The 26,900-nt window shown below is 50.9% G+C and overlaps 1 protein-coding gene across 3 annotated transcripts in view; it reads left to right on the top strand.

Annotated features, from left to right (window-relative positions):
- The window catches only part of COL17A1 (collagen type XVII alpha 1 chain), a 50,901-nt gene that overhangs the window by 6,136 nt on the left and 17,865 nt on the right, over positions 1-26,900 (top strand). For 2 of the 3 annotated variants that reach the window (XM_040486351.1, XM_040486350.1), the window contains 26 exons: positions 1,104-1,148; positions 2,539-2,643; positions 3,674-3,805; positions 6,243-6,290; positions 7,413-7,448; positions 8,565-8,612; positions 10,016-10,159; positions 12,266-12,424; positions 13,023-13,094; positions 14,230-14,301; positions 15,075-15,143; positions 16,720-16,881; positions 17,255-17,335; positions 18,658-18,702; positions 19,655-19,852; positions 20,492-20,713; positions 21,054-21,083; positions 21,435-21,461; positions 22,843-22,869; positions 22,970-23,032; positions 23,582-23,686; positions 24,451-24,513; positions 25,142-25,177; positions 25,769-25,822; positions 26,054-26,089; positions 26,575-26,610. In XM_040486351.1, coding sequence (XP_040342285.1) covers positions 1,104-1,148; positions 2,539-2,643; positions 3,674-3,805; positions 6,243-6,290; positions 7,413-7,448; positions 8,565-8,612; positions 10,016-10,159; positions 12,266-12,424; positions 13,023-13,094; positions 14,230-14,301; positions 15,075-15,143; positions 16,720-16,881; positions 17,255-17,335; positions 18,658-18,702; positions 19,655-19,852; positions 20,492-20,713; positions 21,054-21,083; positions 21,435-21,461; positions 22,843-22,869; positions 22,970-23,032; positions 23,582-23,686; positions 24,451-24,513; positions 25,142-25,177; positions 25,769-25,822; positions 26,054-26,089; positions 26,575-26,610 — 2,115 coding nt within the window. The remainder of the gene's footprint in view (positions 1-1,103; positions 1,149-2,538; positions 2,644-3,673; positions 3,806-6,242; positions 6,291-7,412; positions 7,449-8,564; positions 8,613-10,015; positions 10,160-12,265; positions 12,425-13,022; positions 13,095-14,229; positions 14,302-15,074; positions 15,144-16,719; positions 16,882-17,254; positions 17,336-18,657; positions 18,703-19,654; positions 19,853-20,491; positions 20,714-21,053; positions 21,084-21,434; positions 21,462-22,842; positions 22,870-22,969; positions 23,033-23,581; positions 23,687-24,450; positions 24,514-25,141; positions 25,178-25,768; positions 25,823-26,053; positions 26,090-26,574; positions 26,611-26,900) is intronic. The other variant, XM_040486352.1, reaches the window with a different exon arrangement.

Genomic DNA, 26,900 nt, shown 5'->3' with positions numbered 1-26,900 from the left:
TGCTGTTAAAGACCCGTGACCTCAGTTGTATCAGTACTCCTTTATATCCCACACAGAGGGAGGAGGCAGTGATGGTCACTGTCAGAGAACAACATTGGCCCCACTTTGGTTCTAGGAATCCACCCACCTCCCCATGTTGCTGCAGGGGAGAGAGAGATTCAGAAAGGCAACAGGTCTTCTAACTGGTGTTTAAGACATACTGGAAGGTGGGGGGCCTGGGTGGCTTGGGCATCTGACTCCTGGTTTCTGATGGGGTCATGGTCTCCTGAGTTCGATGCTAGCTCTGTGCTGACACCATGGAGCCTGCTTGGGATTTTCTGTCTGCCTCTCTCCCTGCTCACTCTCTATCTCTTCTCTTCAAAAAACAAAAAACAAACAAAAAGCATACTGGAAGCTTTTGTTACCTCCATAGACTCACCATGACTTGGAGTCTAGAGAAACTCAATTTGGGGAGGCAAAGGGACTGGTTCTTCAAGTCTGACTTTGATGTTCATCTATCCCCGATTTCACCCAGCACCAAGTGTGACTTACTGACCTCCGCCTTCCTACATACACCTCCTTACTCTCAGGGATGGCCCTGATGATTTGGGAATGAATTATGTCCTTGAGACACCCCCAGTTGATAAAGAAGTACAAAATAATTATCCACTTCACAGTGAAATCAGCCAGGATAATGTGTTGGCCCCAGCCGGATGGGGTGACCATATGGAAAAGGTAGTGCAGACAGAGTGTGACTTGGCACACTTCAGAGTGATTTGAGGCCCCGGTCCTCCTTCAAAGGTGAATCCAGGCCTGGACTGGATCTAATTGTTAAATGAGAGCCATAGACGTCAAGGTAAGTACGTCATCCCTCAAACCAGCAGGTAACTACTTTTGGTTCCAAAAGGATATAAACTTATTTTCCAGGTAAATTAAACCCCATTGTTACTGCACATATTTTCACGGACAGTGGGTCAGATCACACACCTTAAAGCACAAGTATACAAAAATCTATGTTGAACCTAATTTAAGATGCTGAGTCTATGAGAGATGTTAGACCTTGCCGACATACAGGGAATTCAGTGTGTTATATAAGATCTTATCTTCTTATTGTCTTTTTCTAGTTATTACGGAAACAGTAACTACAAGACTTACATCCTTACCACCAAGTAAGTGACTACCAAGAGCTTCCTTCTCAGTAAGGCATGTATGAAGGACTCCACACGTGTAACCTTTTCTCTACGTACTCTTCAGCTGAGCAAATCCAAAAGATCTGAAATCTCTTTTTTAACAGCTATATTGACATTAATTTACGAATCACCAAACACACCACTTTGAAGTATATAATTCAATGGTTGTTAGTACTGTTAATGTTAAAAATAAAACTGCCAGTTATTTTACCAGCAAAGCAGGTTTATTTGGGAAACTGCAAACTGGAACAAACTAAGGCAGAACCACAAGCAAGTCCAACAAACAAAGGAAAGGAAGATTATTTTATGGAGAAGGAAGAAGCTGGGAGGTGTTTTAAAGTCCATTGGAGAAAAGCAAGAGCTCAGGGTGATGGATGGCTTCTTATTGGCTGAGTTGCAGGCGTAGATTTCCTGCAGGCATGCAACCTATATCTTTTCCTGTTGGGGCCTGTAATTGAGGATACTTTCCCTCTGAGGATTCTTCAGCTGGGTCTGCAATTGACAGGTGCTTCCTGAAATTGACATTAAGTGGCATGGCTTCCCCTTCAGCCTCTCAGCATCAATTCACTTTAGTGACCTTTCCTTTTATTAATGTTCTCAGTATGTTTACAGAGTTGTGCAGGCATTGCAACAATCTAATTTTAAAAGATTCCATCACCCCAAAAGGAAACTTCATGACCATAAGCAGTCACTCCCCATTCTCCCGCCCCTCTCCCCTCTCCCTTGAGAGCTACAAGTCTGCTCTCTGTATAGATTTACCTGATCTGGACACTCCTGGCAGAAACCTTATCCAGCCTGAGCACAGGGTGGGAGGAGGGAACCACCAGTCAGGCCTCTGAATCCACTTTTTTTCCTGAGGAGGTCTTCAGGTTTAGTGGATTCTATAATGGAGACGCAGCCCTAAAGCCACCCCTGCTCCCCAGGGAGCCTCGTTCACAGAGGGTGGGAACAAGAGGTCAGAGCACCATGGGCTGCCACATGGAACACCAGCAACACAGAGCTGTCACTCACCCTTTCAGCGAGTCTAGTGGCTGGCATGTCTGTGGCACTGACCAGGCAATTTCAAAAAAGCCAGCCCAACCCATGCCCTGGCCTCGCAGAACTTTTCCTCACTCAACTGCCGTTTCTAATATTTAAATTTTCCTAATGAGCAACTTGCTATGCTCTGCCCAGAAGACTTTGCTTTTAAATTGGGTGGAATATTTGTTCTCGATGTTTCTATCAAAAATGAGAGTATGGCAACTTGCACTTGCAAAGGGACCAGAGGGTCATGGGCGATAAGCCAGGGGTGATCTCTGCACGCAGAGGAGGAGGGGATCCCCTGGCCTGACTCCACCCATAAATTGTCACCTGCTTCTTGTTTCTGCAGAAGGGGGAACCAGCAACGGCTATGCTAAAACAGGCTCTCTTAGTGGAGGGAGCCGTCTGGAGAAACACAGCCTGACACATGGCAGCAGTGGCTACATAAACTCAAGTAAGTGCCTGGGGGTGAATGGGGTTGGGGGAGAACAGATGGACAGGGAGAGAGGGAGTCCTACAAGGAGAGGGAGGGTCACAACTGCTTGTCATCCATTCCAAATGCCCCAAATTACTATGTAACTGACACATGTCCCAGCCACTGTGACACTTTCAAATCGGCCACATTCGAAGCCTACTTACAGTGGGATCCATTTTCATTAAGTTCCCAGTATAAATAACAGTAATCAAGAATGCTTCATAGGGAGGTAGCTCTTTCCCCACTGAATCACTCTCTTTAAGCCATTTCTTTTAGGGAAGGGTGTGCACGCATGAGGGTTTATAATTTCAATTAACAACAACAACAAAATAAATTTAGGACTGGATTACTCTGTTACGGAATCTAGTGACATACAATCCCACACGGAGTTTCCACTGGGCAAGCATCCAACACAGGCCTATTGTTCCCAGTGAAAGACTCTTTCAGGGTAGCTTTCAAACTGAAACAAAACAAAGCAAGGCAAAACAAAACAAAGCAAGGCAAAACAAAACCAAATAAAACACAAGCACACATTAACCCCTGAAGCCATTTAAAAAGTCTTGGACTGACACTGAAAAAGAAGACCCAAAACACACAAAACGCTGGGTTGACCAAGAGGAGTGGTCGCTGTTTGCTTTCAAGGAACACTCCCATGTCCAGTTATACTCTGGTCCATCCAGTAGTGAGCTACAATGAAGTGCCACGTCTCAAGAAAAATCCTGCTACAATGAAGTGCCACGTCTCAGCTGCCATGTGTAACCACATCCACAGAGGGGCCCCCTGCCTTCCTGCCACGGTCAGCTGGGGAAGGGCAGCAGCCATGATTCCATCTCCCATTTCTGAGTGGCCATTGGAATGCCAAGGTGGACCCTTCCAGCAATGTTCTCCAGAAGTCCTCTTGGCCTTCCACGGGGCCCTTTTTTATTTTGAGCAGCCTGAGTGTACTCAGTGTGACCACATGCCAGTCTACTGGAGCCCTGGGAGAGTTCATGCTTTTCCCCACTTGCAGGTGGAAGCACACGGGGCAATGCCTCCACCTCCAGTTACAGGAGGGCTCACTCCCCCGCCTCCACTCTGCCCAACTCACCAGGCTCCACGTTTGAGAGGAAGACTCACATCACCCGCCACGGAACATACGAAGGTATTGGTCCCACAGATTTTACAAGAGCGCTGCTCTCTTCCCCAGATAACTTCGCTCATCTTTTGAGGATGAAATTATTGGCCACCCTTATTTACCTGTTTCTGCTGTGTCTTCACTCTTCTTTCATTTCTTTCACAGACTCCTGCTACTTAGAGATTTCATTGATTTACCCACCCCCTTAATTCATTCCTTCATTTAGCATTTTATCACGCATCTACCATGTATTTAACACCCTTTGGAATGTTTTAGTGGACGCTCTAGGGGCCAAGGGCAGGCTGCCCCCAAATGGGTCACTTTGGCATGAACAGTATTTTAAGTTAAAAGCAATCAAAACCTAGCAGGTTCAGGAAAAGCTCTTTATCTCCCCCTCAGTTGCTTGCTTGTACCAAGAAGAGAGCTATTAATAGAAACTCCTCTACTTAGGAAACTTACTTATGTAATAAGGCAATCTTTGTTTTCCAACCATCTCCTCTCACCTTCCTGCTAACGGTCTTTCTCCCTTTTGTATTCTCAAGCCTCTACCCCTCTCCTCAGCTCATATGAGCATCATGTTGCCAGTCTCTGGAATTTCCATGTCTGTGTGGATTCAGAAGCTAAATTTGATTTTTCTCCTGTTAATCTGTCTCATGTCAATTTGCTTCTTGGTCCAGCTAGAAGGATCTTAAAGGGTAGAGGAAATTCTTCCTCCCTAATGATACTGAAATGAATTAGATGTGGATCTTGCTTCAAGTTGCTTGTAGTCTACTGGATAAGCTAAAATGATAAGTTAAAAACTATGATATAAAGTAGAAGGGGATTATGGTTTCCAGCTGAGTCTTCAGGGAAGACTCTTTGTGGAGGTAGCATTTGAGATGGGCCTTCATGTGTGATGTGTGACACCCAGTGGAGAGGTGGGTCGCTCCAGCCTGCAGGGGCCACACACAGGCAGCAGTCAGGGCTCACTAGCAAGCAGGTGCTGACGTGAAGAGAGCTGGAGGGGCTCAGATTCAGGGCTGGCCTATGATGTTTGGATTCTGTTCTGTCACAGTGAGAAGCCCCCGGGATTTTTGAATAAAAAGTCAATCAACTTTGAGGTCTAGGACTAGAACTCTGGAAGCCATGTGCAGGAAGAATGGGGAGGAAAGAGGCAGAACGTGGTGACAAGTTAGAAGGTGCTCCATGGTCAAGGAAGGGAAAACTTGGCTGGGACTAGGGTGTCAGCATTTGGAGTGGAAAAGAGGAGCAGGGGTGAGATGTATTGCAGACGGAATTGATGTTTGACAATTGATTAAGTACTAAGGGAGAGGGGGGAGAAAGAGTCTGAGATTGAAGCGCAGGTGGTTGGGGCCATGGTGGTGCCCGTGATTGAAAGAGGGCAGCCAGGTGGAGGCCCCCATGCTGACGAGCTCGGGGATGTGCCCTGAAGCGGAGCTGCCGCACAGCTCCCAGTGGGGCTACCGAGCAGGGAGAGGGGTGCGCAGGACTTGAGCTCAGGGAGAAGTCGGGCAGGATACCCAGCTTCGCGGCATTTATGAAGAGATGTTAGTTAGTAGAAGATGGAAAACTCAGGAACTGGCCAAGGAAGGGAGCATGAGAGCAGAAAGGGGCAAAGAAAGAGAACATTGGGGATGAAAGGGAACAGAGAGTCAGAAGACACAGGAGGAGGAAGAGTGTGAGCGGCTGGGGAGAGCAGGACCAGGTAGAGACATGGAAGTGGGGCAGGGAGGTGCTCAGTGTCAAGAAGCAGGAGGCGGGAGGAAGATGTTTGGGTCCTGCCCCTCAGGTCACTGCAGTGCCTGGTCATCTGCAGAAGCAGGTTTGGTGGGAAACAGGCCAGCCAGGCAGCAAGTGGCTCTGATACTGAATGGAGACGGGTAGTGGTGGTGGAGAAGCAGGATTGAGGGTTTGAGTTCCCCAGTAAGTGAGTTAAGACCCAGAGCTGGCATATGGCGGGGGTGGGGGTGGGGAGCCAAAATCCAGGCCAGGCAGGGTGTCACCACAGCGCTTTCTGATGTTAGGCCTTCCTGGGGGCTGGCGCCTTCATTGTAACAGGGTCCACATTTGGGACTGGCTTCACAAGGTCAGTGACACTGCCGGTATTTGTATGACCAGGGACAGGTCACCTGCACCAACACTGGCATAGGGCACACTCAGTCAAGGACGTAAAAACAAAAAAAAAATGAAAACGTCCTGCTTTCCTTTGTTCTAACCCTTCGCCACGTGAAATAGATCAGTGGTCACAGCGAAATGCCCCAGCTGCGTCCTGGAGGTGTGTCCTATTTCCACAGCAAGCCTGCTGTAGAGCACTTGCCGTCCAGGGCGCTGGGCCGGGAGGTTCAGTAGGGGGTGCCAGTGCACCTTCTCCCCTGGGCAGCTCTGGGAGGGCCGGCCATATGTGTGCTGAGTGTTTTCTCTGGGAGGACTGGCTCTGTGTGCTGAGTGTTTTCTCCCTCTGCAGGGAGCTCCAGCGGCAACTCTTCTCCGGAGTACCCTCGGAAGGAATTTGGTATGTCCTTTTCTTACTTTCTGAAGAAATAGTCAAATGAGGCACTGGGGAAATGCCTGGAGTCAAATGGATTCTTCTAAAGGAGTTTGACCCCTTGCTTCCTTATCCTGAAGCATCTTAAGGTGACTGACCTCCACATTAACTTGCTGGCATTCGCCATTGCTCCTGATACTACTGAAGTGGCAAGTTATTCACACAGGGCTCAGGCTTGGACAGAGAAGCCCCTAAGGCCAAGCAACAATTATAGGATTTTTCCTTCCACAGGACACACAAAGACCTCCCAGCAAAGAGGAGCAGGGGGTTGAACGCACAAATGCCAAACATCTCATCACCTCCACCATGATTGGCTGCAAAGGGGCACACTTTATGCCAAGTGAAACCCAAAAATCTGTCTTCATTTGGCCTTAACCTTTTGGTCCATGTTCTTGGATTCTCACTGTGTGTCTGAATTGATATGATTGTACAGTGATTATAATTTTATTTATTTGCTTATGGCTGGAAGTCCAAGGCAGTCTCTAACAAAAAGCTAAAGAGATTTGGCTGTTTTGTTATTTTTTTTTAATATATTTCACCTGTGTAGACAGCCAGCCCTAATGACCTTGCTTCCAAATGATTACCTTAGTTAACACTCTAAGTGTGAGCTAATCTAACATTCATTTAGCTAACACCCTAAATGCATTGGAGCCTTGCAAAACTTTCTCTGACCTTTGGCTATGTGGCCATCATTTATTAAGCACCCACTGCCATCCCCAGGTGGTTGGGTTCACTGTGGGGCCAGTGATTGAAATAGGGGAGCCAGGTGGAGGCCTCCACGTGGACTGACGTGTTCAGTCATTTCATCCTGAAGCAGAGCTGGTGTGTCAGCTTCCGGGTGGGGGCACCAAGTAGGAACTGGGATGCACAGGACTTGAGCTCAGGGAAGAAGGGCAGGATACTCAGTTTGCAAAGACTTTACAAAGACACATTAGTAGAAACAAAGAGAAAGGTGCCCATCTGGATATAAATGCACACTGAAAACCGTCTCTTCCCCACCCCCCACTCAAACAGACCTACTTCCAGGTGAAAATTATTTAGCATGCCACCTCTTACATATGCCTAAGCTTACTTGTCTTTGTTTCTCAGCATCTTCTTCAACCAGAGGAAGGAGCCAAACACGAGGTGAGCTCTGTTGCTGGGTTCATTTCAGTTCATTCACCAAGTTTTTTCTGAGCATCTAACACGGGTGCCCAGCCTTGAGCCAGAAAATATGAGAAGCAGAGAAGAATAAATAAGGCGTGGTTTCTGCGTCTGAGGAGCTTACAGCTTCCTGGGAATCTTTTGCCGGCCCCATCAGGATGGGAAGGGTAGATTCTGGCGGTGACGTAGCATGCGAGTGGAAGCAAGGCTAAAATCACATGGTAGCCAGCTGGGGAGCAGCTTGTCCTGCTGCGGATTAGCTGATGATGCTGGCGCCACATCTGACTTCACTTGTAGTCTCCTGCCTGACTAACTAAAGCCGCTGTAATTACCGTGATGCATCGAGAAATGAGCAAAAGCCCTTCTTTTTCAAATTATTCCAGGGCACAGAGGGCTGCGTGACAGTTTTGCACTGTCCACGTCTGCCTGTGGAGAAGGCTCTAGGAGGGAAATGTGGTCCTGGGGAAAGCGGCCCCAATGGATCTGGTGGGGGTGGGGAGGAGCGGCGTGTCAGCGCCTTGCTGAAGGCAGGGCTCCTCATGGGCTGGGCTGCTGTAGCTCTCACTGATCAGTCTAGACTTCCCAGGCTTTTTGCATCAGTAACTTGAAAGTTAGGAACATACCAGCTACCAGCTTTAGGCTAATAGTTGAAAGATGTCAATGGCCTACCTGAAGCTAACTAATAACGTGAAACCATCCATTTCCTGCCCAAAGGAGGCCCAAGTGGCTAAGTAAATGGTACGGGTTTTAGAAGTCTCTCTCTCTCATGACCCAGAGACCCAGGAGGCAAGACAGCAGCTTGGTTTGGGCAGTTGGGAGACAGGCAGTGGGAAGGGGTTCGGTCAATGCTGTTGGTGATGGAGCCTCCCGGCTCAGCCTGTGATTTCATCAGGGCATCCCCAGGCGCTGGGATGTGTACAGTGGGCAGGTTGGGATGTGGGGAGAGGACCTCTCCTTTAAATAGCACTTGTTCTGGGCATACTTAGGCCTCCTGTTCTTAGGACACAGCCCAGAATCTTTTCTGCTGCTCAGAGCTCAGTGTCAGGCACTGTGATCCAAGCTCCTTCATTCACACTTTCTCCATCTCTTCCCTGGCAGAGAGCGAAATCCGAGTTCGACTACAGAGTGCATCCCCATCTACCCGATGTAAGTGGTCACTGTCTGTCTGAAAATAAAGGATCCAGGAATCCAGGGTCACCAGTGTGTGTGTGTCTGTGTGTGTGGTCACTCAATCATAAAACGTCTTGAAGGGCCTTCTGTGAGAGGGACCCTTGGCGAGGTGCTGGGGATGAGGAGCTGAGTAAGTCATGTTCCTTGCTGCTAACAGGGAGATCGTAAACCAACCAACCATGACATCTCAGGGAGCTGAAGGAGCAGGGAGTCAAAGAAGCCTTCTCGGGTCCATGTCCCTTGAAGGGGGACCGAAGGATGGGTCATTTCGGCTCTGTGGGATACGCTGGCATGACACATTTGAGGAACATATGCCTACACGTTGGAGGAATGTTCAGTGTGGCCAAAGGAAAAGGAGAAAGAGGGGACATGATAGAATACTTAAGATTGGAGAAGAGTCAGAAGCAAGTCGAGTGTGAGAATTTGAACTTTATTTCAAATGTCAGGGATTCCCTAGCCTGTCTGTTGACTTTGTTTCACTCCTATTGTTCTTATTAGAAGTTATTTGACATTTTGAAAAGAGCCCAACCAATAGGGTGAGAGCCAAGTATAAAGAACAGGAGGAGAAAGAGGCCAGTTGGCCCAGGAATCAGAGATTGGGGCTGGTGCAAAGAGCTCAGGGCCCTGTGCCACGGGGTCTGAGGCTATCTCACCAGAGTCCTTCCAGGCTTGGCAGGGCTGAGCCAAAGGATGGAGCTTTCAGGGGAGGGGGTGCCTGGGCAGTCTTCTAGGACACATTGTCTGCAGACCTCTTATGTGCTACCCTCCTATGATGTCTCCTTCCTCTCCTCCTTGCCATGTTGGGAGGCACAGGGAGCTAACACCTCTAGGTGACCTAGCTACAAATAATAGTGGCCAAATGGACCCCAAACCCACACGAAAGCAGCATAATGTTTAGGAGTTATGAGCCACAAATTGCTTTTGACACTCCAGAGCATACAAGGTCAGGCACTTGACATTCAACGTGTCCTGGTGAGGGATGAGACCACTGTTGAATCATTTGTTTCAAGAGATCTGGTTCTTTCACTGCCCTATGTGTAAATCTCCCAGCCCCCTGATCTAGGACGACCAGGTCTTCCAGCCACAGAATTATCCCTGTACTGTCTGATGAGGTCTAATTAGGAAATACATACTGAGGACCTCCCTGTGGAGGCCCTGTATTTATGAGGCCATTAATATTACAAAGTGCCAGGTTGATAGATGCTATAAATTGACAAAATACAAAAATTACAAGGCTGACCAAAAATGTCCCAGCGTGTGAAGCAAATGTCATTCTCCCCACCCCCGCCTCATTCAGAATGCCATATATGTTTTTCCACTGCAGCTGGACTCAGGAAAGAATCCTGGGCCTATTGGAAAATTGGGGGTTTATTTTACAGGGACAGAATTGGATGATGTTAAGCGTTTGCTCAAGGGGAGTCGATCTGCAAGCGTGAGCCCCACCCGAAATTGCTCCAATACACTCCCCATCCCCAAGAAAGGCACGGTGGAGACCAAAATGGTGACGGCAAGCTCCCAGTCAGGTAAGCCCCGGGCTCCAGCTTCCATGGAGGGAAGGGAACGAGGTGGCAGAGTTGTCCTGGCCCTGGAATTCAGCCGTGCCCCGACAGGCCTCCAAGGTCGTGGCAGGGACTTCACAGAGTACTTACCAAGAGTCTGCTCTTCATGCTGTGTGAGCATGTGGGCTGCGCCCTGTCTGGTCCACCATCCCACGAGCGTGTAGTCGGGCTCTCAATCCTAGAGACTCTCTCCCAGGACATTCTTGACATCTTTTGGGAATGTGTTGGCCAGGTTCCCCGAGTGAAGAATAGTGGGGACAACTGTATTTTCATTCATTTATTCAGTGAATATTTATTATGTGCTTCCTCTGTGCCAAGTAGCAGGCACTGAGGAGAAGCAAGGAACAGGAGAGACACGGCCACTCGTGGAGGTGAGGGCCTCTGGGGGAAGTCAAACAGATAACCAGGGGGTCATAGTCAAGTAGGATGGACATTGTTGAGCACTCCTGGATCACATGCCTACCAAGTGCAAGGTGGGTTCTGTGGGAGGCAGAAAGATGAATAAGCAGATCCTTGGACGGAGAGGAGGAGAGAAGCCAGTTCTGCTATGTTGTGAAGCTTTCTGTCCCTTACTCCTGAAAAAAAGAAACAATAACAAAACACAACAACAATCCTTGAGATTGTGATATTTCTCTTATTTTTAAATATAAAACCAAACCTCAGGGCAGGTTTTATGACTTGCATGGCTCGTTCCCCCTTGTATAGTGAAGAGGCAGAATTGGCTTCAGATTTGAAGAAGCACCAAAGTCCCCTCTCTTGGGGGCAGAGTGCCCCTTGGGTCTGGTTGGCACATAGGAAGGTTTAAGGAGAGTTTAACCAGAGAAGACTGCCCTCCGTGTGGGATGGTCTCGGACCAGGGGCTTTGCTATCTGCACCTGCCTCATGCCTGGAATTCTGTGTGGGATTTGTGGCCCCCTGGCACCAGTGGCGGAATCAGCAACCGATGGATGTCCCAGTGGAGGGGACAGCACACCAGGAGGTGGGGAGGGGATCTTGGAAAAATGGGCAGACCCCAGAGCAAAACTGACCTACTTCAGATTTCACCAGGAGTCAGCAAGAATTTTTTTTTCTCTTCAAATTTTTATTTAAATTTGAGTTAACATACAGTGCATTATTGGTTTCAGGAGTAGATTTCAGTGATCCATAGCTTACATACAATACCCAGTGCTCATCACAAGTGCCCTCCTTAATTGCCATACCTATCTAGCCCATCCGCCACCCACTTCCCTCCATCGACTCTTGGTTTGATCTCTATTGCTATGAATCTCTTATGGTTTGTTTCCCTTTCCCCCCAACCCCATATGTTCATCAATTTTGTTCCTTAAATTCCACATATGAGTGAAATCATACGGTATTTGTCTTCCTCTGACTTAATTTCACTTAGCAAAAATGTTGTTGCAAATGGCAAGATTTCATTCTTTTTTTATGGCTGAGTAATATTCTGTTGTATATATACACCACTTCTTTATCCAATCATCAATTGATGGACACTTGGGCTGCTTCCATAATTTGGCTGTTGTAGATAATGGTGCTATAAACATCGAGGTGCAGGTATCCCTTTGAATTAGTATTTTTGTATTCCTTGGGTAAATACCTAGTAGTGCAATTGCTGGGTTGGAGGGCAGTTCTATTTTCAGCTTTGTGAGGAATCTGCAAACTGTTTTCCAGGGTGGCTGCACCAGTTGGCCTTCCCACCAACAGTGCAAGAGGGTTCCCTTTGTCCACATCCTTGCCGACATCTGTTGTTTCCTGTGTTGTTCATTTTAGCCGTTCTGACAGGTGTGCGATGGTATCTCGTTATAGTTTTGATTCGTATTTCCCTGATGATGAGTGATGTTGAGCATCTTTTCATGTGTCTGTTAGCCACAACAAGAATTTTTAATACAAGAGATCAAGTTTTCACCAGCTCCGAAGTTTCAGATGAAAGTGGACTGACCAACTTCCCTGGACTGAGGGAGGTCCGGGACATGGGACCTTCAGAGCTAAACCCGAGAATGTGCCGGCACACCGATCTGACTGGGTGCTGCTTTTGTCTCTCACTGGGGTGTGGGTGTGCCTGTCTGTTTCCAGTGTCCGGCACCTATGATACAACCATCTTGGACGCCAACCTTCCCTCCCATATGTGGTCTTCCACCTTGCCGGCGGGGTCCTCCATGGGGACCTATCACAACAATGTGACCACCCAGAGCTCATCCCTCCTCAACACCAATGCCTATTCTGCAGGATCAGGTACGTGGTACAGTGCACTTCCCCTCCCACCCCTGAACCCTTTGCAATTTTACCTGGAGCTGAACGACCCCTCTGCTGTTTACCTTCCCTGGAGGCTTTCTCTAGGGGTCTTCTGTGACCTAGCATCCCAAGATTTTCCCATTGAAACCGCAGCTCAATTCAGTCTCTAAGGTGTTTCTTTTGGTGGGTCCCCTATAAAAAGGACTATATAGCACAGTGTATCAGGAAAAAAAATCTAATGGGAAAGAACATGAAAATGTGTATAGGGAACCTAGTTTCGTTCCACGTGGATTAACTGTGACCTTGAGAAAGTTGGTTAACTTCTCTGGGCTTCAAATGCCTTTTCTGCAAAAGGGTGACCCAGGGTCCACGTGAGGCCTGACCACCTTATGACCATTCCTTGGCTATGACTCAAGACACACCATGGACAATTTGGTCCTCGGCTGCAAGGCAAGAGCCCAAGATTTCCCTAAAACCAGAAATGTAACAAAATAGAAAAATTTAATCCTGGCACTTCTTCTGGTGCCTCTGTGGTTTCCCCTGCTCTGGGCTGGAGGTCCCGCTCACCAGCCTTCCTCCTCCTCCTCCTCCCCTGCAGTCTTTGGAGTCCCAAACAACATGGCATCCTGCTCTCCCACACTGCACCCCGGGGTCAGCACCTGCTCCTCAGGTCAGTGCTTGCCAGCTTGCGTCACCCTTTTTAGCACGTTTGCTTTACAAGTTAGTGATGCTCCCTACTGCTGAGGAAAACAGAGGGGTTTCCACAGAAGATGTTCTTTCTGCCCATGAGCGTGAAGGCTTTCCTCATTACACACGGGATGCAGAAACAGGGCCCAAGGGGTGCCTGCCCTCAGTCCTAGGTGGAGATCAGCCCCCAAGGACAAGGCCTGAGGGAGGGTGCTTGGGGTGTCCAGAACCTACTTGTTCTGTTCTGGTCTCTTTCTTTTCTGTGAGCCATGGAGAAATGGAAGTAAAGGGGCAGAGTCGGCACTGTGGACATTTTCAGGTGCAAAGTACTCTTATGTTAGAAGGATATTACTTTATTTTTTTAATGTTTATTTTATCTTGAGAGAGAGGGAGAGAGAGCAAGGGAGGGGCAGAGAGAGAAAAGAGAAAGTATCCCTAGCAGGCCCCCCACTGTCAGCACAGAGCCCAACACGGGGCTCCATCCCACGACCCTCAGATCATGACCTGAGCTGAAATCAAGAGTTGGATGCCCAACAGACTGAGCCACCCAGGTGCTCCTGAAGGATCTTACTTTAGATCTTTTTATAAACACTGTCGTTCACTGGGGGCTCAGTGTCACTGTCTGGCTTCCAGTGCAAACATATGACCATTTTCTTAATGTTTTATTTTTTTTTTGATAGCATGAACAGGGGAGGGGCAGAGAGAGAGAGAGGCAGAGAGAGAATCCCAAGTAGGCTCTGCCCTCTCAGCGCAGAGCCCAATGCTGAGCTAAAATCCGGAGTTGGATGCTTAACCAACCAGGCCATCCGGGCTCCCCACCCCTGGGATATTTTTAAATACAGTGGCATCTGTCAGACCCTGTGCAGATTACTGTTATTCAGCTATGTGGCCCTAACTACCCAATATATGAAACTGCTGGTAGCTGTTGGCCAGTAGTGAGGGGTGGGGCCTGAGGAGCTCACTGTGTCACTGAGAATGTGAGAACTGAGAAATCTGGGGAATCTCTGGCCTGTGCCAAGATCTTTATCATGGAAGTGCTTTGGGGTGCTCCAGGGGCTGCCTCAAGCTAAGGGGCCCCCTCTCCACCTGCGCTCACCCGCCCTCCATTCCTTTCCCAGTGTTTGGCATGCAGAACAACCTGGCCCCCAGCTCGTCCACCCTGTCCCATGGCGCGGCCACCACCTCCACAGGTCAGTAGCCAAGGTTTGGAGCTTAGGGTCTGGGAAGTAACGCCTTGTTGCAGCTGTAACTCACAATATCCCTTTCCAGTAACTGAATTAGAGGGACCAGATTTCCCTAAAAACCAATCAACCTTTCCCAACAAAGAAACAGCCCCCCCCCCCCACCTCCCAACCTAAAGATGTCAACTTCGATCATTTGCTGGCTCGGATGTGAGGGAAACCACAGGGGAGCCCTTGCTGTGGAGTGTCATCTGTATACCCCAGTGTCTCACTGCCATTCCTGTTGGTCCCCTGTCACTGTACCTCGATCATCTAGCTGATTTTATGGTGTACCCCTGTGCAAACCCGGGGAGGTGGAACAGGAGAGGGGTTAACCTTAGCCTTTGCCCTCAGCTTGTTTATGGTTTACTTGGAGTAGAAAGTCTAATGCACGTGAAACAACCAGGTGTCCTATATGACAACATGAATCCTGTTGTGCAGAGCAGGTGTTAGGAGTTCTGAAGGGAAGGAGTCTTAGGAGAACTTCAGGGAGGAGGTGGAATTTTGGAACAATCCTAAAAGAATGAGGATTAGACCAAAGAAAGTGTCATCTAAACTCATTGCTGCCCCTGTGGCTGGAGACAGTTGCCTTTGTTGTTATAATTCATTTTATTTAGTCGCCACTAAGCTCTTCCTGTCATCTGGGGAGCCTGCCCCCTGCTGGGACTGCTCAGGCTATTTTAGGCTTTGTGGAGCCACTCTCCCACACTGGCCCTGCTGACTCAGTGGTTCCTTTCTTGTAGCATATGGTGTGAAGAAAAACCTGCCCCAGGGCCCTGCCGCTGTGAGCGCAGGCGTGTCCACCTCTGCAGGTGAGTGCTACTGCCAGCTGCCGATGGCAACCACGTGTGGGGGACAAGTGCTCTGCAGTGACACGTGGCATATGGGAGGGGGAGGTATAACCTATTGGTGGTCTGAGCTCTGCAAATACGACTCACCCCAAAGGCCTCCTGGTTCCCATGACAGAGCAGAGATAAATGTGCCCCAGCCTTACCTTGGCCTTCAAGGGCCAAGGGGTGGGGCAGGGAGCTTAGGGTCAGGTATTCATACCCCAGTCCCCACTGTTGTCTGGAAGCCCCTGGCCTGCTCCTGTTACATGTCACCCATTGCAAGAACCCGGGAGCCCCTCAGAAGCTACCACCCCAACCACACACTCTTCCTTCCTTCCTTCCTTTCTTTCTTCCTTTGTCTGTCTTTCTTCCTTTGTCTTCTTTCTTTCTTTCTTTCTTTCTTTCTTTCTTTCTTTCTTTCTTCCTTTTCCTTTTCCTTTTCCTTTTCCTTTTCCTTTTCCTTTTCCTTTTCCTTTCCCTTTCTTTCTTGGCTCCATGCCCAGTGTGGGGCTCGAACTTATAACCCTGAGGTCAGTAGTCACATGCTCTGTCAACTAAGCCAGCCAGGTGCCCCACACCATACACCCTTTCAATAGGATCTTTATCAACTTGGGCTCTCCTCACCCAGTGGGTTATTTCTTCCATTGCTGTGATCCTGTTGTTCCCTTCCATTCAACAATTCATTGATTCAGAAAAGATTGGGGCGCCTGGGTGGCGCAGTCGGTTGAGCGTCCGACTTCAGCCAGGTCACGATCTCGCGGTCCGTGAGTTCGAGCCCCGCGTCGGGCTCTGGGCTGATGGCTCAGAGCCTGGAGCCTGTTTCTGATTCTGTGTCTCCCTCTCTCTCTGCCCCTCCCCCGTTCATGCTCTGTCTCTCTCTGTCCCAAAAAAAATAAATAAACGTTAAAAAAAAATAAAAGAAAAGATTTACTGAGGACCTGCTCTGTATGAGACAGATGCTGTTCTAAGTGCTTGGAGTATGAACGTGAACAGGACAGACTAGACTCCTGCCTTCACCAGGCTGACTATTGCAGCCGGAGAGGAGGCAGATGGACAAATAGACAAATGACAGGAAACGATGACAGAAAATCATACCTACTTAGAAGAAATAGATGAGGTAGCAGAGATGGGGCAGGGATTCATGTTAGACCAGCTGGTCAGGAAAAGTGCCTCCAGGATGGTAACACTTGAGACTGAGGGATAGCAATGAACCCACCACATCAGTTAAAAAAGGGCATGACTGACAAGGGGACTTTGACCCTTTGGCTAAAGATCCTGTAGTGTCCAGGTGAGGGGACAGTACCGTAGGCCAGCCACCTGGTGCTTCCCACATTGACCCACTCCTGGTGGCCAGGCTCAGCCAGGCAGGGGAGGGTGGCTTTGTTCCCCAGGATGCTTCTTAGTAAACACTGTCAGCGAGAGCAGGAGACCCTCAGATGCAGCTGCTGATCTCTCTCGTTCCCCCCCCCCCCCCCCCCCGCCTTTCTTCCTTTTTCTTGTTCTGGTCATTTCTTCCCTCTCCCTTGTCCTTCTCCTTGCCTGCTCCTTTCCTCCCCAGCCTCCTCCACAAACGTCCAGAATGATGAACTCTTGCACAAGGACTGTAAATTCCTGATCCTGGAGAAAGACAACACACCAGCCAAGAAGGAGATGGAGCTGCTGATCATGACCAAGGACAGTGGGAAGGTTTTTACCGCCTCCCCGGCCACCATCGCCGCAAGTACGAGGGAGCCCACGCCATGCAGGTTTCAGGAGAGACAGATGGTATAGGAGACAGAATGTCCTAGCAAGGTGGATTGAGACATTTTAATAAGAAAACCGGAGTTGCCCCATTCAAATGAAATTTACCTGCCTGAATAGGGTGCTCCAGGGTCTTCCTTGAATGTAGATAAACATTCAGGAACATTCTGGCAAAACACACCCAGAGAGGTCTTTGGGCAATGGGAAGTCTCCTAACCACAAGCACAGATCCGGGAGATTGACTCAGGGAAGCTGAGCTGTCTTCCTACTGGGGTATCCAAGCAGGAGAGGCCCTGGGGCAGAGTGGGGAGTGAGGATGGAGTATCCTGGGTGATCATAGGTTGTATGCACAGCTTCTTTTTCAGACGACACCCTGAAAAAAGAAAAGCAAGCTGCCTACACTGCTGACACCTGTCTGATATCAGATGCTAATGGTAAGAGGAAATCTGGTCACTGTTCCCTTGACTTTAGTCTATCTGCATGTTATTTATTCATCTTCTGAGACCTGGCTACTCAAAGTTGGGTCTCTAGACCTGCAGTTTCAGCCCCACCTGGGAGCATGTTAGAAATGAAGGCTGCCAGGCCCTGGCCCAGACCTGCTGAGTCAGAGGCTGTGTTTTAACCAGCTCTGCAGCTGTCTCCTATGCATGTTAGTGCAGCAGAAGCCTTCCCATGGCGTGTCTGCTGTCTACAGTGGGTTTTTTTCCCTCTGTTCCATAATTTCCAGAGCTACTAGAAAACGCTTTGCAAAGCACTTGCTACACTTATTTCTTTCCTTCCCAAATATTTGGATTCTCTCCCAGATAATTGCATTTCTTCACATGCTCAAGGTCCTGTGTACTCTTTCCAGATCACTGATTTCTCTTCCTTTACCGACCTCCCTGAAAAGTTGAGTCTTAGAACATCTTTTCAAAATGCAAATGAAATCCCTTACAATCCTCACCAGACCCGACTCTGAGGAAGTGCTTACTTTGAAGACTTACGTTTTAGGGGTGGAGGTGGGGCTATGGAACCAAAAGACCCTTTACAGAATCTGATGAAAGGTGTAAACAGTTTTCTCAGAAAATTCCTTCTGTGCCCACAAACACTCAGTGGTCAAATAGCATCAGGAACTGGTGAACTAGCCCTCTGCCCCTCCACCCCTGGTGAGGAACATAAAGTCCTTTAACCAAGAAATCGAGAGTCCTTTCTCATAAACCTATTTATCGTTGAGTGCAAATGTCACCCCTAACATGGAACTCCAAAAATGTCTTGGGCTTGAAAGGTTTAGGTCACAAGAGAGTTAAGATCCTGCTTTTCACCCACCATTAATTGCTGGCCCAGCCATGTCTTCATTGATATAATGGTCGCAAATATCACATCAGCGAGGACTGAGTCCATGAGCGTTCCCATACGGTGCTATTCCTCAAGGTGCTTGGATGGCACATGTACCTCAAGTTTTGCCCAAAGTCAACTCACAGGCTGTCCTGTGGTTCTGCAGCTTAAAAGCTCAGGTCAGGGGTGCCTGGGTGGCTCAGTTGGCTAAATGTCCGACTTCAGCTCAGGTCATGATCTCACGGTTCGTGAGTTCAAGCCCCGCATCAGGCTCTGTGCTGATAGCTCAGAGCCTGGAGCCTGCTTCAGATTCTGTGTCTCCTCCTCTCTCTACCCCTCCCCTGCTCGTGCTCTCTCTCTCTGTCTCTCAAAAAATGAGTAAATGTTAACAAAAATTTAAAAGCTCAGATCAAAGCCTGTGTTCTTGGTGTTTGCCTTCCAGGGGACGTGAAGACTGTGTCCACAAAGGGCAAGGTCACCTCCGCAGGTAGGTAGCCACAGCAGATCCTGCAGTGACAGGAGCTGAGAGGGCTGGTTGTGATGAACAGAACAGATGACCACCCCTCACCTGGAACCAGGGCACACATGAGCCCTGCACCTCTAAAGCGTTTCCCTGAAGGCCTGAGGAGGCAGGGTGGAGGGCAGTGGAGGGGGCTGGCAGGGGGCTGGGGCAGGGCTGCAGAAGGGTCCAGGGTCCAGGGTCTCCCAATACAGAGGAGCCACTGCTGCGTCTTCCAGAGCCCCCTGCCTGGGCTTCAGGGTGCCTCTAAGACCACACACATCTCTAGCCCTTTAGACTTTTCTCACTTGCTTACACAGTCTTGTGAGGGAAACAGACCAAGGCTTATCAGTCTGTTTTAGACACTAAAAATCCTTTTCACTAAAAAAAAGAAGCAGCAGCAGCAGCAGCAGCAGCTTCCCAGCCATCCCTTAAGTGCTAAGTGTAATTTCGGGCACTGCAGGGATTACACAGGAGCTGAGGGGCCCAACGGAATGCAGGTGTGGAGGGAGACGGGAACGCTTTGGGTTTGGCCATAACCAAATTCAGGAAGTTGTAGCAAAATCCATGCTCATCATCAAGATTTTTAAACTGAGTGCTTTGGGCTGCATCCTCTGCTAATGCCCGTACCTGCCTTACCTCCTTTCATCAGCAAGCCTTCTATGAAGTGGGGAATCTTTTAACCCCACTTTATGAGAAAGGCAACAGGTGAAGGGACCTCCACTGGGTCATACGCCTCTAGCCCAGGCTTGTCCCATGTGTGCTCTTCCCCAGCTGTGGCCCTGTGTGTGTTCCAGGAGCCAGCCTTGCCCGCCTTGGAGCTGCCAGCCCCGACTAGCATTCACTCAGGCCCCCAGGAAGTCACCGAAAACCCCAGAATTTAGAGGGAAGAGGGCAGGAGCCTACTGCATTCCCCTTACCCCTCCTTTGTCTTCCACAGATGTTCACAGCTACAGTCACCGCGGGGGCAGCGGTAGAGGCGGAGGTGGCGGCAAAGGTGGCGGCGGAGGGGGCCCGTGGGGGGCGGCGCCGGCCTGGTGCCCCTGTGGCTCCTGCTGCAGCTGGTGGAAGTGGCTGCTGGGCCTGCTGCTCACCTGGCTGCTGCTCCTGGGGCTGCTGTTCGGCCTCATTGCTCTGGGTACGTGAGGACAGTGGCAGGACACCAGGCCTCACTGCCCATCTGGAGGGGCAGTGAGTGTCCTGCGTGTCAGAGATCCAGGGGCCGGAGGCAATCGGGGAGGACCCCTCATTACCGCAGGTGGGGAGCCAGGCTCCAGAGGTACTTGGTCCGGGTCCCACAGCCACTCAGTGGCAGGACTGGAGGCACTCGGTCCAGGTCCCATGGCCACTTGGTGGAAGAACTGGGGTTCTGGTGTGGCTCCCAGCCCAGGGCCCTCCGTCCCTGTCACAGCCTGCTATGCATTTGGCTGCCTGTAATCATCAGGCCGTGCGTGCTCAGGGCCTTTTTGATTTTCACCTTTTCCAAGCACCCCTATGGGTCTCTGTCGGCTCTCGCAGCAGCCCCCAGGGAGGATGGGGGACTGCTCTGTGGCCTCCTCCTGTGAGAAGAGTCCCAGGCCCGGTTTCTTCAGGGCGTGGTTACCATTTTGAGCAGCTGCCCCCACTGGTGGTCACGACACGTGGTCTCTGTACAGATTCCAGCCAAAGGTCCCCAGAGCCCCACATCAGGCCCACCTCGGGGTGTGCTGCAGGCTGGGAGGGTGCTGCCGGCTGGGAGGCCCCGCCTGGCTGACCGGCCTCTGTCCGCCTGTCTCAGCGGAGGAGGTGAGGGCACTGAAGGCACGGGTGGCCGAGCTGGAGCAGAGCCGGAGCGGGGTGCTGCTCTACGAAGAGAAGGTGGAGCGGAGCAACAAGGACCGGCTGCAGGGCGCCGCGCCCAGCGTCGGGGCCGACCTGGGGAAACTGGGGCTTGACGGCCACGGGCAGGAGGCGCTCTGGCTGTTCGTGAAGGGCAAGCTGATGGCAGAACAAGAGAGCGGTGAGTACAGTGCAGGGCAGGGCCAAGGCCTTCCGGGCTCCTGTGCTCCCTCCGTCCTGTGTGGGATCCTGGGAGGGAGGACCAGCATTATGATCCCATCTGACTGCTGGGAAAACTGAGGTCTGTGAAGGAGAATTGCCCAAGATCACACAACTACCACCCCTTGGAATCTGGTTCCTAGTCCCAGCTTCTGTGTCTTCCCCCAGACCGCGGTGCCCCCGCCACCCCGTCGTGTGTATGCACACGTGTGTGTGTGTGTGTGTGTGTGTGTGTGTGTGTGTGTGTGTGTGACACACACATACAAGCTGTGCAGCTAACTCCATGTTACCTTCTCTCGTAGGAAATCTCCGAGGAAGCCCCGGCCCTAAAGGTACTGGGGTGGACTGAGCCCTCACGTTGCTCTCATTTCCTGCCTGTGGAACAGGTTTTCTGGGTGGAAATTTTCCAAATTGAAGGATGAGCAGTAGAAAGATCTTAAGGTGTCTGTCAGGAGGGTTGAGAATTGGCTTTACAGTCAGGATATCTTAGAACAAGAGGGGACCTTGGGCATCGCTGAAGAGAGGCCCAGCCACGTGCCCCAGTGACGTGGTGGGAGACTGAAGGGCACCAAGCTGCGTGCCCGCCCACACCGCAGTGACGTTTGTGGGTCCGAAAACACCAGGAGAGAGTGGCTCTTGGGTTCTCACCCCACCTCATAGTTTTCGTGTGTTTCTGATTTTAGGTGACATGGGAAGTCAAGGACCTAAAGGTAAATCAAATGTGGAGATTTTAACCTAAAGTATCAGTAAGGGCTGGTTTAAAATGAGCAGCCTGCGTCTGATTCCCCCATACCCAGTCTTCCGGGCCAGCTCCCCTCCATGTAGGACTTGCAGACCCTTGGGCTCTTGAGGTCAGAGGGCTTAGTGACAGAGCAGGGCTCTATGTCTCTGGGGCAGCACTGTCCCTTGTCTCTTCTCAGGGTTCTAGGGACTTCCCGGACAAGGACAAGGGATCTGCATCAAGGATCTGCATCTCCCTCAGCAACAAAGGGCAGCCTGAGGACCTGCTACTATACACAATCCTTGGGGGGATTTCTAGAAATACAGATTCCTGGGTCCTGCCAGGAATCAGATCCTCTGGGACTGGATCCTCCTCCCCCTAGGTTAATTCTGATGAACCAGGTCAGGAACCACCATTGCAGCTGAGGAGCCTGCTCCCAGGGCTCTTAGGAGGGGGGCCCCTGTGGGGGGGGTAGTGCCCCCAGTTGGGGTAGTGCCACCTACCTGCGGGGGTAGACAGTCTGGCAGGGAGACAGGACATATACACAGGAAAAGGTGCCCCACAGTGTTGGTTGAGGGACAATCATGTGCTAACTTGTGTGACACTCATTGATATGCTGTAGGAAATTGATCTCTTTCCTTAGAAAAGTGGTTTGACAGTGGGACAGGCCCACGGGTGGAAGAGGTTTCTAATGCCAATGACCACAGCAGCACCCCTTGTTCTAGCTGAGGGGGGTTCTCAAACTTCAGTGGGTAGGAGGGTTGCCAGAAGACTCTGGGCCCCACTCCCAGAGCCTCTGATTCGGCAGATGTGGGGCCTGGAGTCTAGGGTCTTGATCGCCCCAGGTGGTTCTGAGGCTGGTGGTGCAGAGTCCATGCTGAGAGCCACAGTTCAAGAGACAGAGTCGTCCCTCTATCCCCACGTTTACCTCCCTTCCCGAGAGATCTCAGTGCAGGAATTGGGGGTTCGTCTGCTTGATGGCCATCCACTTCTCTTGGGGATTCCCTGCCACCCCCACCCCAGCCTGGGTGACTACATCAGCCCCCTTCCCCAAGGCTCCAGCTTGCAGGCCACACACCCCTCCTGACCACGATGGCGAGGAGGACCGTTGGTCCTGGAGTCCCTGACTCCGTGCTTGCCATAAAATACAAGACGTTAAATTTGAATTGCAGATAGATAATTTTTCACTGTGTGTCCCAAATATCACATTAAACATACTTACCTTAGAAATTTACTCAGTATTTATCTGCAATGCAAACTGAACTAAGCATCCCATATAATTACTAAATGTGGCAATCCTGTGTTCTCCCAGTGGTTCCTTTAGGCAATAGGCACAAGTCCTCTGACTTCTTTTATCTCTGTCCCCACAGGAGATCGGGGGCTCCCGGGGACTCCAGGTATGTAACCTCTGATGGCATGCTGGTATTGCGGGCTGCTTGTCCCTGGCTCCCGGGTTCTGGGGGAAAACAGGGCTCAGGTGTCGTTGTGTGTCCACAGGCATCCCTGGGCTCTTGGGCCACCCAGGTCCAGAAGGACCAAAGGGACAAAAAGGCAGTGTGGGTAAGAGCCGCTTTTTCCATTCTCTTATTCCCTTACTCATTCATTCAGTAAACATTTCATTAAGTGCCTGCTCTGTGCCAGACCCTGTTTTAGGAGCCGGGAGACATTGGTGAACAAAACACAAATCGCTGCTTATCTTTGGGTTGGGGAGAAAGACATGATAAATTAGTGAAGTACAGAGCAGGGTAGGAGGTGGATCATGAAACGGGAAAGACAGAGCCACATACGGCACTGCGCACTGAGGGAGTAAATTTGAATAAGGCCTCACTGAGAAGGTGCCATTTGAACAGACTTGAAGATGGTGAAGGAGCCAGGCATGGGGAGATCTGGGGGGAATGCTCTAGGCAGAGGGAGCAGCCGTGGGCCCTGGGGCAAGGGTGTGCTGTGGCCCAGGAGCAGTGAGAAAGAGGCAATGGGAGCCGGGCTAGAGCCCACCAAAGCCCGAGTGTCCAGACGGAGGAGCAGAGGGCCTCTTGATCATGTGAGATGCTGCCAATGGAGCCCTTAGCCATGGGCACTGGCTCCTAACTCTGAGGTTCCTTTCTTCAGGAGAGCCTGGCATGGAGGGTCCCATGGGCCAGAGAGGACGAGAAGGCCCCATGGGACCTCGTGGTGAAGCAGGGCCTCCTGGGTTTGGAGAGAAAGGGGACAGAGGTAAGAGGTTCTTCCTTTACCAGGAGGGTTAGCTATATCCATGCTTCCTTCTCACATCTTTCTCCCTCCTTCTTTCAATGGCCTTTACTGAGCAGCTACCTCGAGCCAGGCTCTGTGCCAGGCCCTGTGAAGACCACACTCTAATGGGGGTGTGGGCTGGGCTGTGGGTTTGGGTCTGAATCTAAGAACCCTGCAGCGTTCGGAATCCACAAAGAAGGTCGTCAAAAGGAGAAAGGGTCGTCCCACGTAGGCAGTGCAGAGTCAGGTCTGAGGTAAGAGGCTCAGGGCAGAGCCTGACCAAAGGTGGAGAAGGGTGGTGGGCCCGCAAACCTTCATGGCTGGAAATAGGCAGGGAAGGAGAGATAGAAAGACTTAGACACAGGCCCAGCCCTGGAGGAGGCTGGGAAGATTTTACAACTAGATTCTTAACCAGGAGTCAGCTTTCATCAGATGAAACCAGGCACAGATTCTAGAAATTCTCACAATGCCAAAAGAGCACGAGCAAGAGCTTTATTTTTAGCTCCTCTTTGTCTTAAAAATATTGTTCAACCAGGCAACAAATATTTATTGAGTGGCTCCTGTGGGCCAGACCTCATGGGCTATAAAGGCTCTGGGGGTAGAAACTGAAGGTGTTTTGCAGCTTTGTGGCCTCAAGGAGGTATCTGATGGATCAGAGACCACCAGCAGTTGGGAAGTATTGCCCACAAATGACACTGCCAGGCTGGGTGGGCGAGCAAACTGAGCATCCTCTGCTTTCTCCCCAGGGGCTGCTGGTGAACCCGGTGTTCAGGGCCCACCTGGTGTCCCAGGTTCTGTGGGTCCCAAAGGTAAGTCAAGTGCCAGGATGGTACGGATCACAGAGGTCCAGGCAGTGGATCCTGATGGCCCTAACCTGCTGCAGGACAATGGGCCCAGAGAGCCCCCCCCCCCCAACAAAGGAGTGCCTGGGGGGTCAGGGCTGGAACTGACCCCAGGGCTGGAATTTTTGGGACCATGTTTCTGTCTCTCTTCAGTGGCCTTGTTATGTGGCCCCTAAGTGGGTGGATGGGTCAGGAAGTCCCAAGTCAGATTAAGTTCCTCACCCAACAGCTGCCCAATTGCACTCCTTCAAAAGCATTGTCTGGACAGCTCAGGGAGAACGGGGCCTTCTCAGTTTGATGCCCATCTCCCCTCCCTGCTGCTGCCCTGGGCCCACATGTTCTACTCTGACCGGGAAGGAGCAGGGGTCTCTCGATCCCACCAGCTGTAGTGTCCTCCCTCAGGAGAACTTTGCACTGGGGTCCCTCTCAGACCCACTGACTTGGGGTCTGGGCACCAACCCACACTGTGTGGGCAATGCTCACACACACACAGCCTTCACTTGGAAGTGAGCCCCCACCTGCCCCTCACTGTGGGGTCACGTGTCCCTGGCCTGTGGCTCACCCCTGATGATTGTGGTCTCGTCTTTCTTCTCAGGTTCCAGTGGTTCTCCTGGCCCACGGGGTCCCCCAGGTCAGTGTGGTGCTTATAAAAATAGATGCTGTTTCTGGGGAAAAGAAAGGGATGCTAAAAAGAAACACATTTTTTAAGGCAAAAGAAGCAATTATATGGAGCCTTCCAGAGGTCCAAAACTCCCGTCCATACACGTGTCCCCTGAAGCTGAGGTCAGGTTCCCAGTGGTTTCGGGGAGCTCCGTGCTGACCTGGCTCAGGGCTCATGGCCTTCCGGCAGCCTCAGCAGCAGGCACTTACTGTCCTGCTTGCACCTGAGCAAAGTCCCTGTGGCCACCTCCTCCCTGTGGGCCAGAGCCCTTCTGCTGTCTTGGGAATCTTGAGCTGTAGCCCACACTGTAATGCGGACCAGTGTTTCTGCCACGGCCCCATGAGGTGTCCTTACATCAGGGCCTGTGACACTAGGGCAAGGAACTGGGCCGGGATGATGTAGCAGGGTTGTGGGGAGGAGTCTGTGGAGAGCAGCCCTTGACTTTACCCCAGGCTGTGCGTGCACCTGTGTGTGTGTGTGCGTGTGCATGTCTCTGCCTGTGTCCGTGTCCATCGGTCCATCAGGCCACTCACCTAGCTGCATGGTTGCCTTTGCTTGCAGGCTCTGTGGGTCCCCAAGGGCTCCGAGGTGAAGTTGGACTCCCTGGTGTCAAAGGTGAGCTTGGGGAAGGGGATGCCACCCTGTAGATGCCACTCACTCAAGAAGGAGGTCTGGGCGGTGGGACAGGAAGGGGCCAGTGGATGTGATCAGCAGCTGTATGGGCTGGCAGGTACGTAAGCAGAGGGCAGGTCAGGATGGCAGAGAGCCTGTCTGCACACAGACACCGCCCTTTTTTGGTCATCCCCTCTGGGGCTCCTTACACAGAGTTGTCCCTTCCCTTTTCAGGTGACAAAGGTCCCATGGGATCACCGGGACCCAAAGGTACGTTGCCACTGCTCAGACATCCCCATAGTCCGCCTGACTCCTGGGAGCCCCGATGGGAGCCTGTCTCAGGGTCCAGGATCGGACCTGAGAGCTCATTCTAGCCCAGCCTCTCAGATAGGGAAACGAAGGCAGGAAGAGGGGAAACCGAGCACCTATGTCACAAGCACTGTGGTCGGGTGGCCCGCAGGGTGGTCAGGATGCAGTGTTGAGGCACGTCCTCTTTCGTCTGGCTCTCCTTGCACTCATGGCACTCACTGTGCAACAGCAGGGGCTGGGGTAGTTTGTGGGGGGCGTCCTGACCCCGGGGGAGAGCGAGCTCCTTGGCCTCAGCAGTGCCTGGGTCTTAGTGACATTCTGCTGGCAGCAACTCAAGGGCACAGTGAGAACTGTTTGTAGCCAGGGTCCCTCTCACTGAGTGAGGCTGTTTTCCTTGCTCCGACTGCTGCTTCCTGCCACCCCACCCTGCCCCATGTCTGTTTCAGGTGACCAGGGGGAGAAAGGACCCCGAGGCCTCACAGGTCAGTCTTGCACAGGAATCTGATTTCATCCACTAAAGACTTCTTGTAAACCCAGCGGGCACTGGAGGTGGAAAGAAATACACAAATATGAGGCAGAAGCTCTGTCTAAAAACCTTCGGGAAACTTGTAATCTAGGGAAAAAGCACAAGACAGGATAAAATAAAAAACAATGAATGGAGTAGAAACCAGTATCAAAATGTACGTATAGTCCAGACGGTAAATGTTTGGAACAGGAAAGGGAGTTTATGATAGTCTTGGATTATTTCGGGGGGATCCAGTTGGGGAAATTA

This window comes from Herpailurus yagouaroundi, unplaced genomic scaffold (assembly GCF_014898765.1).
Source record: "Herpailurus yagouaroundi ecotype Mexico unplaced genomic scaffold, PumYag 163, whole genome shotgun sequence".
Lineage (NCBI taxonomy): Eukaryota > Metazoa > Chordata > Mammalia > Carnivora > Felidae > Herpailurus > Herpailurus yagouaroundi.
This window is presented reverse-complemented; position numbering and strand designations above follow the sequence as displayed.